Source organism: Erpetoichthys calabaricus, chromosome 10 (assembly GCF_900747795.2).
Source record: "Erpetoichthys calabaricus chromosome 10, fErpCal1.3, whole genome shotgun sequence".
In the NCBI taxonomy this organism is placed as follows: domain Eukaryota; kingdom Metazoa; phylum Chordata; class Cladistia; order Polypteriformes; family Polypteridae; genus Erpetoichthys; species Erpetoichthys calabaricus.
Window position 1 is genome coordinate 28,745,631 of NC_041403.2, and position 16,051 is coordinate 28,761,681.

Sequence of the window (16,051 nt, forward strand, 5' to 3'; positions counted from 1 at the left end):
GGACAACAGAGCAATGAAAGATGGTGGTCTTTAAGATCCTGTAGATGGCTGGGTGAATACGTGTTGTTTACCTGGGGAAGAGAAGGCAGGCTGGCGGAGGCAGTGTGATGTTGTAGGCAATGTTCTGCTGGGAAACCTTGGGTCATGGCATTCATGGGGATATTACTTTGACACATACCACCTATCTAAAGATTGTCACAGACCATGTAAACCCCTTCATGAAAACAGAATTCCCTGATTTCAGTGGCCTGTTTCAGCAGGATAGAGCACCTTGCTCACTGCAGAAATTGTTTAGGAATAATTTGAGGAACATGACAAACAGTTCAAAGTGTTGACATGTAGAGTTGCAATGACTAATCCACATTATTGATGATAATCGATTTATTAAAAATGTTGGTAATCACTTTCAGTGATTAGTTAATTACGTCGTTAGGCTGAGGTACGTTGTGCCACGTAATTGCCTCACAACAGTAAGCAAGTGACAGAAAAGACACGAGAGCACAACAGAGATGCACAAACATTTGAGCAGGACACATACAGTTACAGGTTCTGTGGCGGAGGAAGACTTGCCGTCATCCCCGTAAGCTAAATGTTAATTCAGCATTATGTGATACAGATACATAACACAGTGTTTGCTAGACTAAACATGACTTGACTAATGACATGACTTTCAGTTTGAAGTGAAGAATAATTTGAGTTCTAGTCTAGCCCCCTGCAATGAGAATAAAGCAGTAGAATATCCGATAAAGTTTTATGATAAGCGACTAAAATATGTGTCATTAGCCATAGGTAGCAAACATTCAAATTTTCAGTTGCCATATTTATTTAGGTCACCCTGTCAAATTATTGTACTGCATTACACATTTGCTTTCACATGTAACGTTAGCATGTGTGAGCTTACAGAAACGGTTGTGAAGAAACATACATCCCTGTTTGAGAAGAAAACTTTTTTTCACAGTCTCACTTGCAAAGGAAATCAAAAACTCTGCAAGAGAGCAGAGTAAATCTCACAGAACATCAAACGCAACTGAAAGGCATATCGCTCATTTCAAGTGAAAAGGCAGGAGCAGGGTGAAAAAGTGACAGTTCTAGTTGGCTATCAGACTTTAAATGGCTTTTATACAATCTGGAGGAAGACGTAATAATGTGCAAGTTTTGCTGCACCAAGCCTACTGTAGCTAGTAAAACAGATTTTGTGTCAGGATCACAGTTTTAAAACTTGAAAATCTTAAGAGCAAACGACATGCAGCATGCTGCGACAGTGTGTTTGCTGCAAGCAGATGTGCCAAAGAATCTGCGGTGGTAAAATGCTTCAAGGCACAAAAAAAAGATGAATAATGATGTAAAATGATATGATCTTTCAGCTAAAATAAACTTGGCATATTACATAACAAAGAAAAAACTGATTTTCTTGCTTTGCTGCAAAAGAAAAATATTTTGGACATTTCCCCAACAAATGACAACTAATTTCAAACATTACTGCAAAGTTTAAAAAAAAAAAAAAAAAAAATTAAGTCATGATGGTGCAACAAATTGTTCAGTAGTGGAATATTGTGGAGGTCAGATATTTACATGATAGTTTGCTAGAAAACTCTTTTTCATAGAAACTGAAGAAAAAATGTAATTTAAATTGTGTTTAATTTTGAAGAGTGTGTTTAGTGTGATTCTGAATATATAGTTTATAGTGCATGTGTGTGAGTTCATAAGCCAAATTGCAAGTTTAGTTAGTTTATTGAAAACTATTATTTTTTAGGAAAATGTGTGTGTGTTCATTGCACAACCTGAGACTGAGGTGGTACTAAGTGTTTTATTTATATTTATTGTTCTTTATTTTCAATGTATTATAAATATTATATAAAACCCTATATTTTGTTTTAAATACATACAAGTAGTTCATTTAATAACTACATTTATGAAAACTTTATACAAATCTGTTTATTTGGTGAAAAGTTCCTATTCATGAATTTTGTGTTTAATTGCAAATAATTTTTTTTTGCAATTCAACTAATCGATTAATCGAGAAAATAATAGCCAGATTAATCGATCATCAAAATAATTATTAGTTGTAGTTCTATTGACATGGCTTCCAAATTCCCCAGATCTCAATCCAATGAAGCTTCTGTGGAATGTGCTGGAAAAACAAGTCCAATCCGTGGAGGCCCCACTTCACAATTCGCAGGTCTTAAAGGATCTGCTGCTAATGTCTTGGTGCCAGACACCACAGGACACCTTCAGAGGTCTTGTGGAGTCCATGCCTTGACATGTCAGAGCTTATTTGGCAGCACGAAGGGGCCTACATAATATTAGGCAGCTGGTTTTAATGTTCTTGAGGATTGGTGTATACACTTTATATAGAGAGAGAGTCGAAAATAATAAACCACACACAATATAAAATTATGAATGCTTATTTGAACCTTTTCTCTCCTACAGAAAAAAGCATATAACTTGATTTATGGTCCTTTGTTTGAACTTGGGTGTCCAGTTGGTGCTTCCAACAGATGTCTCCACACAGTCACTCGGTCTGGTATTGATCATCCTATCAGATAAGGGGCAGAGTCTGCATTCTGACATGTGGCACTAACTGGAAATTTAGACATTTTGTTGGCAGCAGTGTCTGGCCCTGGCTTTTTAATGAAAGGACCTGTGTTCCATGCAGGTCAAAAAGGATAATTCCAGTCTGTTCTACAATGTGAAACAACACTGTTGATGCATCACAAACAACTGTTTTTGTGGCACTACAATATAATAAGTATTCCCCACCTATCATCTGAAAACTATTTATACAGTCAGTCTGAGAAGACAGACAGCAAAGGCATGTACAAGAAAGGGGGGGGACAGTTGACAGTTACAAACAAGCTTCTAAGTTGAACAAACTGCAGTGCTAGCTTGAAGTATCAAAGTGAAAGTAATGGTGCGGGACAAGAGTGTGGTGATTTTCATGTTGTGAAGAGTGAGTGAAATAGGTGGTGGTATATACTACATATAGTGTTTATGGTGGTGTTTATCTAAATGCAGTGTTATTGGCCATTAATAACTGGTTGGTGGTTCTTTGTGTGTATGTCATTATGGCGTACATTGAATCCGAATCTGAGGTGCAAACAAGGTTTTCCATTAAGTTAAACATGCTCATTAGCCCTCTAAGGACACCAGAAAATCTCAAAAGGATGAGGCAACATTAGACTTTCAGCACAATGTGTTGGATGGTAAAATAAGATTTATCCTGTAATCTATTGTCTTCAGTTTTATTGTATTTATATATAAGTGGCCCCATTAGTGACTTTTCATACTATCCTTTAAGAAATTATAACACCTTTGCGCTGCAGCCCAAAAATTCCTTTCTCTCAGCTTTACAAAATCTTACACTAAACATTTATACTGGCAGAGAGAAATAAGAACTGAATAAGAATATCCATCATCAGTCCATGATATGAAGCTCAGGAACAACTGGGTTATGCAGCAGGACAATGATCCAAAGCACAAGAGCAAGTCTACGTCTGAGTGGCTGAAAAGAAATAAAAAAAAAAAAAAAAAAACTAAATTAAGGTTTTGGAGATGTGTAGTCAAAGTTCAGATTTATACACCATTGTGACAGGACCTTTAAAGGGGCATTTCAGAGTCGAAATATGGCTGGTGGCACAACCAAGTATTAAATTTAGGGTGCAGTTTCCTTTTCAAATGATCAATTAAAACTTTGTGTCAGATCTACTCAGGTTGTCTTTTGTATTATACTATGCATTTGGAGATCAGATATATACATAGTCATATGAAAAAATTTGGGAACCCCTCTCAGCCTGCATAATAATTTACTCTACTTTCAACAAAAAAGATAACAGTGGTATGTCTTTCATTTCCTGGGAACATCTGAGTACTGGGGTGTTTTCCGAACAAAGATTTTTAGTGAAGCAGTATTTAGTTGTATGAAATTAAATCAAATGTGAAAAACTGGCTGTGCAAAAAATTTGGGTCCCCTTGAAATTTTGCTGATTTGAATGCATGTACTATAACTGCTCAATGCTGATTTCCTGCCACACCAAATTGGTTGGATTAGCTCGTTAAGCCTTGAACTTCATAGACAGATGTGTCCAATCATGAGAAAAGGTATTTAAGGTGGTCAATTGCAAGTTGTGCTTCCCTTTGACTCTCCTCTGAAGAGTGGCAGCATGTGATCCTCAAAGCAACTCTCCAAAGATCTGAAAACAAAGATTGTTCAGTCTCCTGGTTTTGGGGAAGGCTACAAAAAGCTATCTCAGAGGTTTAAACTGTCCGTTTCAACTGTAAGGAATGTCATCAGGAAATGGAAGGCCACAGGCACAGTTGCTGTTAAACCCAGGTCTGGCAGGCTAAGAAAAATACAGGAGCGGCATATTGGCAGGATTGTGAGAATTGTTACAGACAACCCACAGATCACCTCCACAGACCTGCAAGAACATCTTGCTGCAGATGGTGTATCTGTACATTGTTCTACAATTCAGCACAATTTGCACAAAGAACATCTGTATGACAGGGTGACGCTACAAACAGACTTGCTTGTTGTATGCAAATGCTCATTTAGACAAGCCAGATTCATTTTGGAGTCATTTTGGAACAAAGTGCTTTGGACTGATGAGACAAAAATTGAGTTATTTGGTCATAACAAAAAGCGCTTTGCATTGTGGAAGAAGAACACCGCATTCCAAGAAAAACACCTGCTACCTACTGTCAAATTTGGTGGAGTTTCCATCATGCTGTGTGGCTAGTTCAGGGACTAGGGCCCTTGTTAAAGTCGAGAGTCGGATGAATTCAATCCAATATCAACAAATTCTTCAGGATAATATTCAAGCATCAGTCACAAAGTGGAAGTTACGCAGGGGTTGGCTATTCCAACAAGACAATGACCCAAAACACAGTTCGAAATCTACAAATGCATTCATGCAGATGGAGAAGTACAATGTTCTGGAATGGCCGTCACAGTCCCCTGACTTGAATATCATCGAAAATCTATGGGATGATTTGAAGCAGGCTGTCCATGTTCGGCAGCCATCAAATTTAACTGAACTGGAGAGATTTTGTATGGAAGAATGGTCAAAAATACCTCCATCCAGAATCCAGACACTCATCAAAGGCTATAGGAGGCGTTTAGAGGCTGTTATATTTGCAGAAGTAGGCTCAACTAAGTATTGATGTAATATCTTTGTTGGGGTGCCCAAATTGATGCACCTGTCTAATTTTGTTATGATGCATATTGCCTGTATGGATATCGCTTTGAGTACTGAGAAAAGCGCTATATAAATGTAATGAATTATTATCTATCTATTATATAAAGAAATCCTGTCCTGGAAAGCAAAAAGCAAGTCTACGATACGTGACCTTCTCTGAAGAAATTTTAAAGACCCGCAAGACCAAAGACACGCCCTACTTACAATCTATCAAATAGGACAATAGGCAGCAAAACATTCAGTCTTGTGAAGGATTTGAGCACACACAGATCCAGGGCTCTCAGCGCATATAAAGCGTATAAGGACAGTACGTTATAAATTAAATGTCGACATCTAAGCGTAGAAGAAAGCAGCGCGGAGAAAAGAGACTCAAAAGCGTTGGACAGAAAAAAGAACAAAAAAGAATAATCGAGGTGCAAATTCAGAAAATAAGGAAAGCAATTATCAGCCCAGAACAAGTGGAATTGGGGAAAAAAAAGCACGTCCAATCCGGCTCAGAATTAAAAGACAAAGTGGAACTTCATAAACACGTTTACAAATGTTGACGCTAAACACATGCAGAGCAGGTTAGAGACTATGAAACCAGGGAAATTAGAAAGGCTCAAAAAAAAAAAACCAAAAAAAAAAAAAAAACCTTGGCGCTATACACATGTAGAGAAAGTTAAAGGATATGAAAGTAGGAAAATTAGAAAATATAAAAAAAGAAAGTAAAGATCACAGTAGCGCAAACAAACAAACTGCCTCATTTAACTATGCACCAGTCTTAACTTTGGTTTTGCACAATAATTACTACACTATTGCACCTTAACACTTAAGTAAAGTTATGTGAGTAAAGTAGAATTATTTATTATGTTCTACTATACTGTTATCTTTCAATCTATAACTTTTTGTTAATCTAACTGATATTCTTCTAACTTCGCACAGTTCTTGATAAGCGGATCAGGATGCATTTCACTGCATGTTGTCCTGTATAACTATGCATTTGACAAATAAAGAATCTTGAGAATTTCAGAAATGGAGTTTACCGCACATGCATTTATTGGTAACTTTGTTAATATATATACAGTATATTTATCTGTCTGCTTATGTAAAAAGCTAAATTTACCCCAAGAGTCAAAATGTTCTGTCTAGCCCTTGTACAAAAACCTAGAGAAAAGCTGGGGTATCACCTTGGTAACCCCATGTACTTTTGGAACTGTGAGAGGAAAATAGCACGACTTTACAGACAGGAGTCCAATGCAGAACTCTACTTATATTTTTACTTTGTAAAAAAAACATTACCTGCTGATGATGTAGATCGTTTTGTCTGTGCTGAAATTCCAAACAGAGAAACCTATCCTGACCTCATTAAAAAGATTCAGCATATTGGGACTCGCAACATTACAAAAATTGTTTTTACAGAAGTTCTGAAATAAAAGTGAAACTAATGAAATAACAATTCAAAGAAAAAAAATCTTAAAAGTGTGTATCCGGAAAACCAAACATGAGGGTTGGCGAGCAGGGGGCAAAGCCCCCTAGTTATTATCATTATTATTATTATTATTATTGTTATTTTCTGTTAATCCAATAAACTTAATGTCACTGCTGAAATACTACTGTTTCCATAAGGGATATCATATATTAAAAGGAAGTTGCTACTTTGAAAGCTCTGCCAATAATAAACAAAAATCCAAAGAATTAAGAGGGGTTCCCAAACTTTTTCGTATGACTATATATAATATATTACAGTGCATCCGGAAAGTATTCACAGCGCATCACTTTTTCCACATTTTGTTATATTACAGCCTTATTCCAAAATGGATTAAATTCATTTTTTTCCTCAGAATTCTACACACAACACCCCATAATGACAACGTGAAAAAAGTTTACTTGAGATTTTTGCAAATTTATTAAAAATAAAAAAATTGAGAAAGCACATGTACATAAGTATTCACAGCCTTTGCCATGAAGCTCAAAATTAAGCTCAGGTGCATCCTGTTTCCCCTGATCATCCTTGAGATGTTTCTGCAGCTTAATTGGAGTCCACCTGTGGTAAATTCAGTTGATTGGACATGATTTGGAAAGGCACACACCTGTCTTTATAAGGTCCCACAGTTGACAGTTCATATCAGAGCACAAACCAAGTATGAAGTCAAAGGAATTGTCTGTAGACCTTCGAGACAGGATTGTCTCGAGGCACAAATCTGGGGAAGGTTACAGAAAAATTTCTGCTGCTTTGAAGGTCCCAATGAGCACAGTGGCCTCCATCATCCGTAAGTGGAAGAAGTTCGAAACCACCAGGACTCTTCCTAGAGCTGGCTGGCCATCTAAACTGAACGATCGGGGGAGAAGGGCCTTAGTCAGGGAGGTGACCAAGAACCCGATGGTCACTCTGTCAGAGCTCCAGAGGTCCTCTGTGGAGAGAGGAGAACCTTCCAGAAGGACAACCATCTCTGTAGCAATCCACCAATCAGGCCTGTATGATAGAGTGGACAGACGGAAGCCACTCCTTAGTAAAAGGCAAATGGCAGCCCGCCTGGAGTTTGCCAAAAGGCACCTGAAGGACTCTCGGACCATGAGAAAGAAAATTCTCTGGTCTGATGAGACAAAGATTGAACTCTTTGGTGTTAATGCCAGGCGTCACGTTTGGAGGAAACCAGTCACCGCTCATCACCAGGCCAATACCATCCCTACAGTGAAGCATGGTGGTGGCAGCATCATGCTGTGGGGATGTTTTTCAGCGGCGGGATAAAGGTAAAGATGACTACAGCAATGTACAGAGACATTTTAGATGAAAACCTGCTCCAGAGCGCTCTTGACCTCAGACTGGGGTGACGGTTTATCTTTCAGCAGGAAAACAACCCTAAGCACACAGCCAAGATATCAAAGGAGTGGCTTCAGGACAACTCTGTGAATGTCCTTGAGTGGCCCAGCCAGAGCCCACACTTGAATTCTGAGGAAAAAATGAATTTAATCCATTTTGGAATAAAGCTGTAACATAACAAAATGTGGAAAAAGTGATGCGCTGTGAATACTTTCCGGATGCACTGTATGGCTCTTGAAGAATTACTTAACCCAAAAACATTTTTTTGTGTTACCCCATGTATTTTGTTAGATAAAGCCAACAAAAGTTTTTAATGTCATGTTTCATGAGAACAAGAGAAAACATGTTATATTTTAATTGAACCCAATTGTGACCAGTGTTGTACAACAGCAAATGATGTAAAAAATATCCATCGGAAAAAGAAAAAAATTCCCATGTCATCCATGTTGCATAATAGTTATGTCTATTTTATTGTATACTCAAAACATGCAAAACACAAATGTTCACCATAAAATGCAATCAACAAAGGAAGACAGACAGACACAGACCAACCAGCCAACCACAGTAACCCGTTAAAGTGCAAGTCTTTCATTCGAAGTGGTTTCAGGTGATGAGATAATATTTAATATAGTGAAATATAGGATTAATGGACAGAGATACACACTGTATCTACCTATCTGAATCTGTAAGAGGGATAGATATTATGTATGTATGTATGTATGTATGTGTATATGTATGTATTAATTTATATAATAGAGCAATGGAGGGTGAAATATTGATTTATTTTTTAAAATGCTTTTATACTGCTTTAAATATAATTTGACTTTTGTTTGTCCGTTTAAAAATCATTATGTGTTCATTGTACTCCTTACATTGACTCCAACTTGTTTTTGGTAAAATAACATTTTACATGCCGAGTGCCATAGATGAAAGCTTACCAACAAATAATTGTAACTAATTTCTGAATAACAATTCTTACGCAGATTAATTTTAAAATTGTTGTATGTGTTTGTGAAATGAATATTTTATGTAGAATCTTACATCCTTTTATTTTTTTTCCTCTTTTAGCGGAAACTGCAGATTTTAAGATTGATACCATGGGTACCTACCATGGTATGACACTGAAGTCAGTGACTGTAAGTATATGTAAACTAATTATAGCTTAAAATGATTGATTTCAGTTAATTATTATGAAGCACAGTGTTGGATGTCCTACATGTCTCAGGTTTTGTCAAAGTTAACAATTTTCCTTAAGTTTTGTGAGCTTAGTGTTTAGGTTATGTCTTTACTTTGAAAGGTACAAAAGGTTGTTGGATTGACAAAAAGACATTGCTTCTCAAGCTAACAAGTACAGTGACATTTAAAAGGCAGCCTTGTTTGGTGGGGAAAATATTTTTTAGCAAACATTTAGTGGTAGCATGCTATTTTTAAATTCCAAAATGGAGCAAAATATTCCATATTCTTTATTGTTAAACCATTTTTTGGTCACTAATACCAAACTTTGTATAGCTTAAGTTCATTGCTAACTGTTTGATAACACAACATGTGTCAGCAACGTTTGCAGTTTTTTGTTTTGTTATGTGATGTAGCGGCAGGTTATGGTTTGTGATTTCTGCTGCTTTGGCAGCATTACATTTTCACTGTAGTTTATGAAAATATACTACTGATTCATTAGAGACCCAACTTCATATTTCTTCATGTGTGATCAATAAAACACAAGCACTATTAATAAACATTTTCATGCACATATTTAGATGACGTTCTTGTTGATCATGTAAACAATGAAAAAAACATGCCCAAGTCCACTCTTCTGTTTCCTAGTTTCACTAATGTCTTGAATAGGGCAATCAAAATCTAGAGGTTCTGTTAAACTAACTCTTCAGCCCCAGTAGTGATTTCTATACATTATAAAAATGTCTACAGATTCATGACGATGGATTTAGTCAATCCACTTCATAAAACTAAACTGAAACTAATCTGGAAATGAATTGTCAGGTTGAAATGGAAGTAAAAACTCATTTAATAAAATGAAAGTAGAATAACCTTGCTTCAGTGGTACAATGTGTTTACCCCCATCCTGAGAGTAAGCTGCTGTTTGTGTGAGGTGCAGATCCCATTTCCACATCACATGAGAAAATCTGTTATTTAAAAGAGGATATTTAAAAGCATGTTACCAAACCCCCACTTTTGTTCTTTATCAAGGAACATCAGTCAATAAAGAGAACAGAGCATTGTTCAACACATTTTATTTAGCATCAGAACCTAATGATTATATTACAGTTTTAAAAATATTTTTGTGAAATCAGCATCCTATTAGTTGTGTTGCTAGTATCGTCTATATCATGTAAAAATGTACATCTAACGCAATTGGTATTTAACCCACTTTCAGATATATTCAAAAAAATATTTTTTTATTTGAAACTTTAAGACCTCAGCTGTTGGTTCAGATTAGAGACTACTGTTAGATGTTTGCAGCTCTTTCTAGAATTTCAAATGAAGTCAACAGAAAGAAAGCATGGTCAATATGTGAAAGTGTGGGGTCTTTTTGCTTAGATATTGGTTTTTTATTTTAGTTTGAAATGGCAAGTTAATGGACTTAATCAAATATATTTCTAATTAGGCAACTTTAAATTTAGCTAGGCTTATATATTTTTGTCTTTAATATCTCTAATATGAGCTGGCTTATTTTGGGGTTTGTTACATTATTATACTTTCAATTGTAGTAGTGAAATCCCTACAAACATTAAAGCAGAAATATGTGCCTACTTTGCTCAATCAAAAAACTAATTTAAAATCTGAACAAATTATATTCTGCTGAAATATAGTTTTAAATTAAAGTGTGTTTTAATGAACAAGGAAGCAGTAATTGCAACAGTTATAGAGGATATTTACCCTGTTGAAAGTTTATCAACTAGGAACAGTTCAATACAGTGGAACCTTGGTTCACGACCATAATTCGTTCCAAAGCTCTGGTCATACACCGATTTGGTCGTGAACCGAAGCAATTTCCCCATAGGATTGTATGTAAATACAATTAATCCGTTCCAGACCATATGAACTGTATGTACATATATATATATTTTTTTAAGTTTTTAAGCACAAATATAGTTAATTAAACCATAGAATGCACAATGCAATAGTAAACTAAATGTAAAAACATTGAATAACACTGAGGAAACCTTTAACAACAGAGAAAACTAACATTGCAAGAGTTCGCGCTATACTGTAGCTTTATGACCCGATAGCTTTTTTTTTTTTTTTTTTTCCGAACTTTATTTAAAAGCCAACCATAAGCAACCAAGAAAGTAACATTGCAGGAGTTCACACTAATAGCATTACAACCCAATCGGTTTGTAAACTTTTTTTAATGAGTTTTAAGCACAGGGAAAAAAATGAACATTTGATAAAAGAGAAAAGTAACATTGCAACTATTCACGCTACGAACCGAAAAATGAACATTTGAAAAATCCGTAATACAAAAACTAACCATAAACCACCAAGAAAACTAACCTTGCATGAGTCGAGTTCTGGCATGAAGTGAGGAGGAACTGGGTGGAGAACAATCTGGTCTCATCGCAGTTGAAGACTTGTATGTAGGATGTAGCCTTCGTCCTCTGCTAATTTTGTGAAATCTTTCACAAATTCTTTTGCAGCTTCAGCGTCGGAACTAGCAGCCTCTCCATGCCTTACCACACTATGAATGCCACTTCTCTTGTGCAACTTTTCAAACCATCCTCTACTGGCTTTAAATTCCTCACATTCGCCACTTGTAGAAGGATAGTTTTTCAGCAAATCGCCATGAATCTTCCTGACTTTCTCGCATAACATCGTCTCACTTATGCTATCCCCTGCAAGTTGCTTCTCGTTCAGCCACGCTAGCAACAGTTTTTCCACCTTCCAGCACTTGAGGCCTCTGCCTGGTTAACGCTGTAACTCCTTTTGCAACATCAGCTGCTTTAATAGATTCTTTCTGCTTTAGAATAGTCGAAATCATAGATTTTGACTTCTTGTACTTGATGCCAAGATCAGTAACACGAACGCCATGCTCATACTTTTCAATAATTTCTTTCTTTACTTCGATTTCAATTTTCTGCAAAACTTTCTTCTCACCACTCTTCACTTGGTTAGAAGCCATGGTTAACTGCAAAAGCACACGAAATACTGTAGAGCACAAAGAGTTAACAGGTAAAGCATGCACGTCTGACTGAGAAATGAACAGGGAGAAGCTGAACACGTGCTTAAATACAGTAATTGGCGAGCACAAACCAAAAGGGAAACTGGCTTGTTCGTATACCGAGTGTGTGGTCATGAACCGAGGCAAAAGTTTGGCAAACTTTTTGGTCGTAAACCGATTTGAGACGTTCGTGAACCAAGGTTCCACTGTATATGCATGTCACTTGATTTTAAAAGCAGGAGGCTTAAATTGCAGGAGTCATCCAAATTAAAAAACCTACATTTGAACAAGATTGTCATAAATTTTGACTTTACCCTGATTGTTTTTGAGTAAATAAATGCTTAACTGTTTTTTACTGTGATAAAAAATATTACACAGAAGTGTTTATTCTTAATGTTGCTGTACTGTGTAGAAGGAGGAAGAGATTTTCAAGAAGCTTCAGGTTGCACTGGAAAGACTGTGCTCCAAATATTTGTCCTTTTTTTTTTTAATACAGGGTTAGATAAATATATAACTGTAAATCTGCAGCTTTGTTTTTTTTGTACTCTTTTCAGTGCTACTTATAGGATTTCATCAATATGCTTGTGAATTCACTGGAAAGAGTATACTTTTATTCAGATTAATTCTAAGACCAGATATCTTTTGAAATTCTGTTAGTGCTGTTAAAACAGCGGGGACAGTGTTTTCTGGGTCTGATATATATAAGACCATATCATCTGCATATAGAGAAATTTTCTGTTCCAGTCCTTCTCTGACAATTCCCTTTATCTGATAAGAATTTCGGCAGTGAACCGCCAATGGTTCAATAGCGATTGCAAACAACAGTGGCGACAAGGGACATCCTTGTCTGGTACCACGTTCTAGTTTAAAGTAGTCTGAGCAAATGTTATTAATACAAACTGCATATAATATTAGATTAGACACCCTACCTTTTACCGTAGCAGATCAGTTTAAATACCATGGGGTAAATATCACAAGTAAACATAAAGCTCTTTATCAACAAAATTTTGGCGTCTGTATGGAAAAAATCAAGCAAGACTTGCATAGATGGTCAACCCTTCATCTCACTCTAGCCGGAAGAATTAACATCGTTAAGATGAATATCCTTCCTAAACTTCTCTTTTTATTTCAAAACATTTCAATATATATCAATAAATCGTTTTTTAAACAGTTAGATTCAATAATAACCTCATTCATTTGGAACTCAAAACACCCACGTATCCGAAGAGCGACCCTACAAAGACCTCAGGCAGAAGGTGGCATGGCTTTACCTAATTTTCAGTTTTATTACTGGGCAGCAAACATACAAGCCATAAAAACCTGGACACAAATAAATGAACATACACAGGCTTGGTCCGCAATAGAAGTAAAATCCTGTAGTACTTCTTTACTGTAGTACTTCTGCTCTGCTCTCCAATAAATGAAAGTTATCGCAAATATACTAATAACCCAATTGTGCTTTACTCACTCAGAATATGGAACCAAATTAGGAAGCATTTTAAGATGGAAAATCTTTTATCAGTGGCACCTCTGCAAGAGAACCACCTCTTTCAACCTTCGCAAGTATATCCAGTTTTTAATACCTGGAAAAGTTTTGGGATTAAAATGCTCAGAGATCTTTATATAGACAACATATTTACATCTTTTGAACAATTACGTTCAAAATTTAACCTCCCAGCTACACATTTCTTTTACTATCTTCAAATTAGAAATTTTGTTAAACAGAAATTGCCCGATTTCCCCCACCTTGCACCCTCCACAATGCTGGAAAAAATACTGCTCAATTCCGAGGAAACAAACACTATTTCCGCAATATATAAAATCTTATTAGAGTCCCTACCTTTCAAAGATCCAAGAGGACATTGGGAAGAAGATCTCTTAATCAATATATCAGAAAAGGAGTGGAAGGTAGCAAAGCAGAGAATTCACTCGAGTTCTATATGCGCAAAGCATAGAATTATTCACCTAGAAATTATATATCGAGCTCATCTGTCTCGCTTAAAACTGTCCAAAATGTTTCCAGGCCAGGATCCAACCTGCGAGCGCTGCAACCAAGCTCCTGCCTCATTGGGTCACATGTTCTGGGCCTGCACCAAACTAACATCATTTTGGACAAAAATTTTTAAGTGCCTCTCAGACAGCCTTAGTATCACAATCCCTCCTAACCCATTAACAGCTGTGTTCGGTGTTCTTCCAGATGGACTTGAATTGGAGAAGGACAAGCAAACGGTGATTGCATTCACTACACTTTTGGCACGCAGATTTATTTTGTTAAATTGGAAGAATCCTAATGCTCCTCTTATAAGTCAGTGGGAAACCGATGTTTTATATTATTTGAAATTGGAAAAAATCAAATTTTCAGTTAGAGGATCTGTACAAAATTTTTTCAAAACATGGCAGGATTTAATCAATATTATTTTAGAATAAGAGAATTAACTATTATTGCATTTTACTCCCTTCTCCATCTCTTATTTATATAGATATTTACTTCTCCCCTTCTTTTGTTTAATGTTGCCTTATTAAAAAGCTTAAAGCAATTTTCCTTTAGCTAAGCTCTCCTTCTCAGGGGTGGGGTTTGATTTGTTTTCAAATTTGTTGGGTTATAAATTGATCTGTTTGTATGGAATGATTACAATGAAAATTAATAAAATAAAAATATTTAAAAAAAAAAGGATTTCATCAATAGTTTGCTGGCATAATTTGAATATACTTCCCTTAGAAGGTGTAGTGCATATGAAAATATATTTATAATGTTGAAAACATTTTCATGTAGTGATAACAATACAACATATTATTATATTTTATCTTAGAAGTACATCCCTCTTCTTACTTTTAGTGGAATATGAATGCTTATATGAGTAAATTGTCATGCTGCTATCTTGCACCCTACACAGATCTAACATAATAGATAGATAGATAGATAGATAGATAGATAGATAGATAGATAGATAGATAGATAGATAGATAGATAGATACTTTATTAATCCCAATGGGAAATTCACATGTAATAATGTAAATGTTTGTATAATGCTTTGTGTAGAAGAGCAAGGTTTGCAGAGTTTACATGGTTAAGGGAGGTGTTTTTTATCTTAATGGTCAGCATAATCACCATGTTTACCTGTAATAGTGCTTATTGGCTAAATTTGTCAAAGTGTTTTTGCAATGATTATGCTGTGTTTGCAGGTGACCTTGTTTGCTGAATATCTTGCTGGAAATTCTCAACTCCCCATGGTGTTTTACAGTCCAATGTAACATCACAGAGCTGTAGTAGCAAATGCTAGATGGGTCAGCCCCCTTGCATTTGTAGAGTTGAAGACAGAAGTTTGCATACTCTTGAATTCTTTAAAACCCACCTTATAACCCCTTCACAGATTTTATACTAAGAAATGATAAATTTGGCATATCGTTGAAGACATCTACTCTGTGCAGGGCTAAAGTCAATTTCTGGAATTTTCCAAGCTCTTACCAAAGTGTATGTAAACTTGTGATCTACTGGAATTGTGATATAGTCAATAAAAAGTGAAATACTCTGTGAACATTGTTGGAAAAATTATTTTTGCCCTGTGCAAAGTAGATATCTTAAATGATTTGCCAAATTTACAGTTTGCTAGTATAAAGTTTGTGCAGGGGATATAAAGAGTTTTAAAGAATGCATGTGAAGTGTATGTAAACTTAGACTTCAACTGTATCACTGATCCTATTAATGAACTAAAAATTAGTTTCAAACGTGAATACATTTAAATACAAAATGCACACACTGAAGGAAATTGAAAATGTGTCTGTGCATTTGTGGCTTAATGCCTTTTTTGTTTGGACCTGTAGGAACTTGTGACCTGTGACTAATATGGGAGTCTTCCTCTTTGATAGTATTACCCAGGG

The 16,051-nt window shown here is 36.0% G+C and overlaps 1 protein-coding gene across 1 annotated transcript in view; it reads left to right on the top strand.

Moving 5' to 3' along the window:
* Nucleotides 1-16,051, top strand: part of cdc73 (cell division cycle 73, Paf1/RNA polymerase II complex component, homolog (S. cerevisiae)) — a 333,940-nt gene that overhangs the window by 123,825 nt on the left and 194,064 nt on the right. Inside the window, exon 10 of the mRNA XM_028811023.2 lies at nucleotides 9,067-9,134. Within this exon, the coding sequence (XP_028666856.1) occupies nucleotides 9,067-9,134 (68 nt within the window). The remainder of the gene's footprint in view (nucleotides 1-9,066; nucleotides 9,135-16,051) is intronic.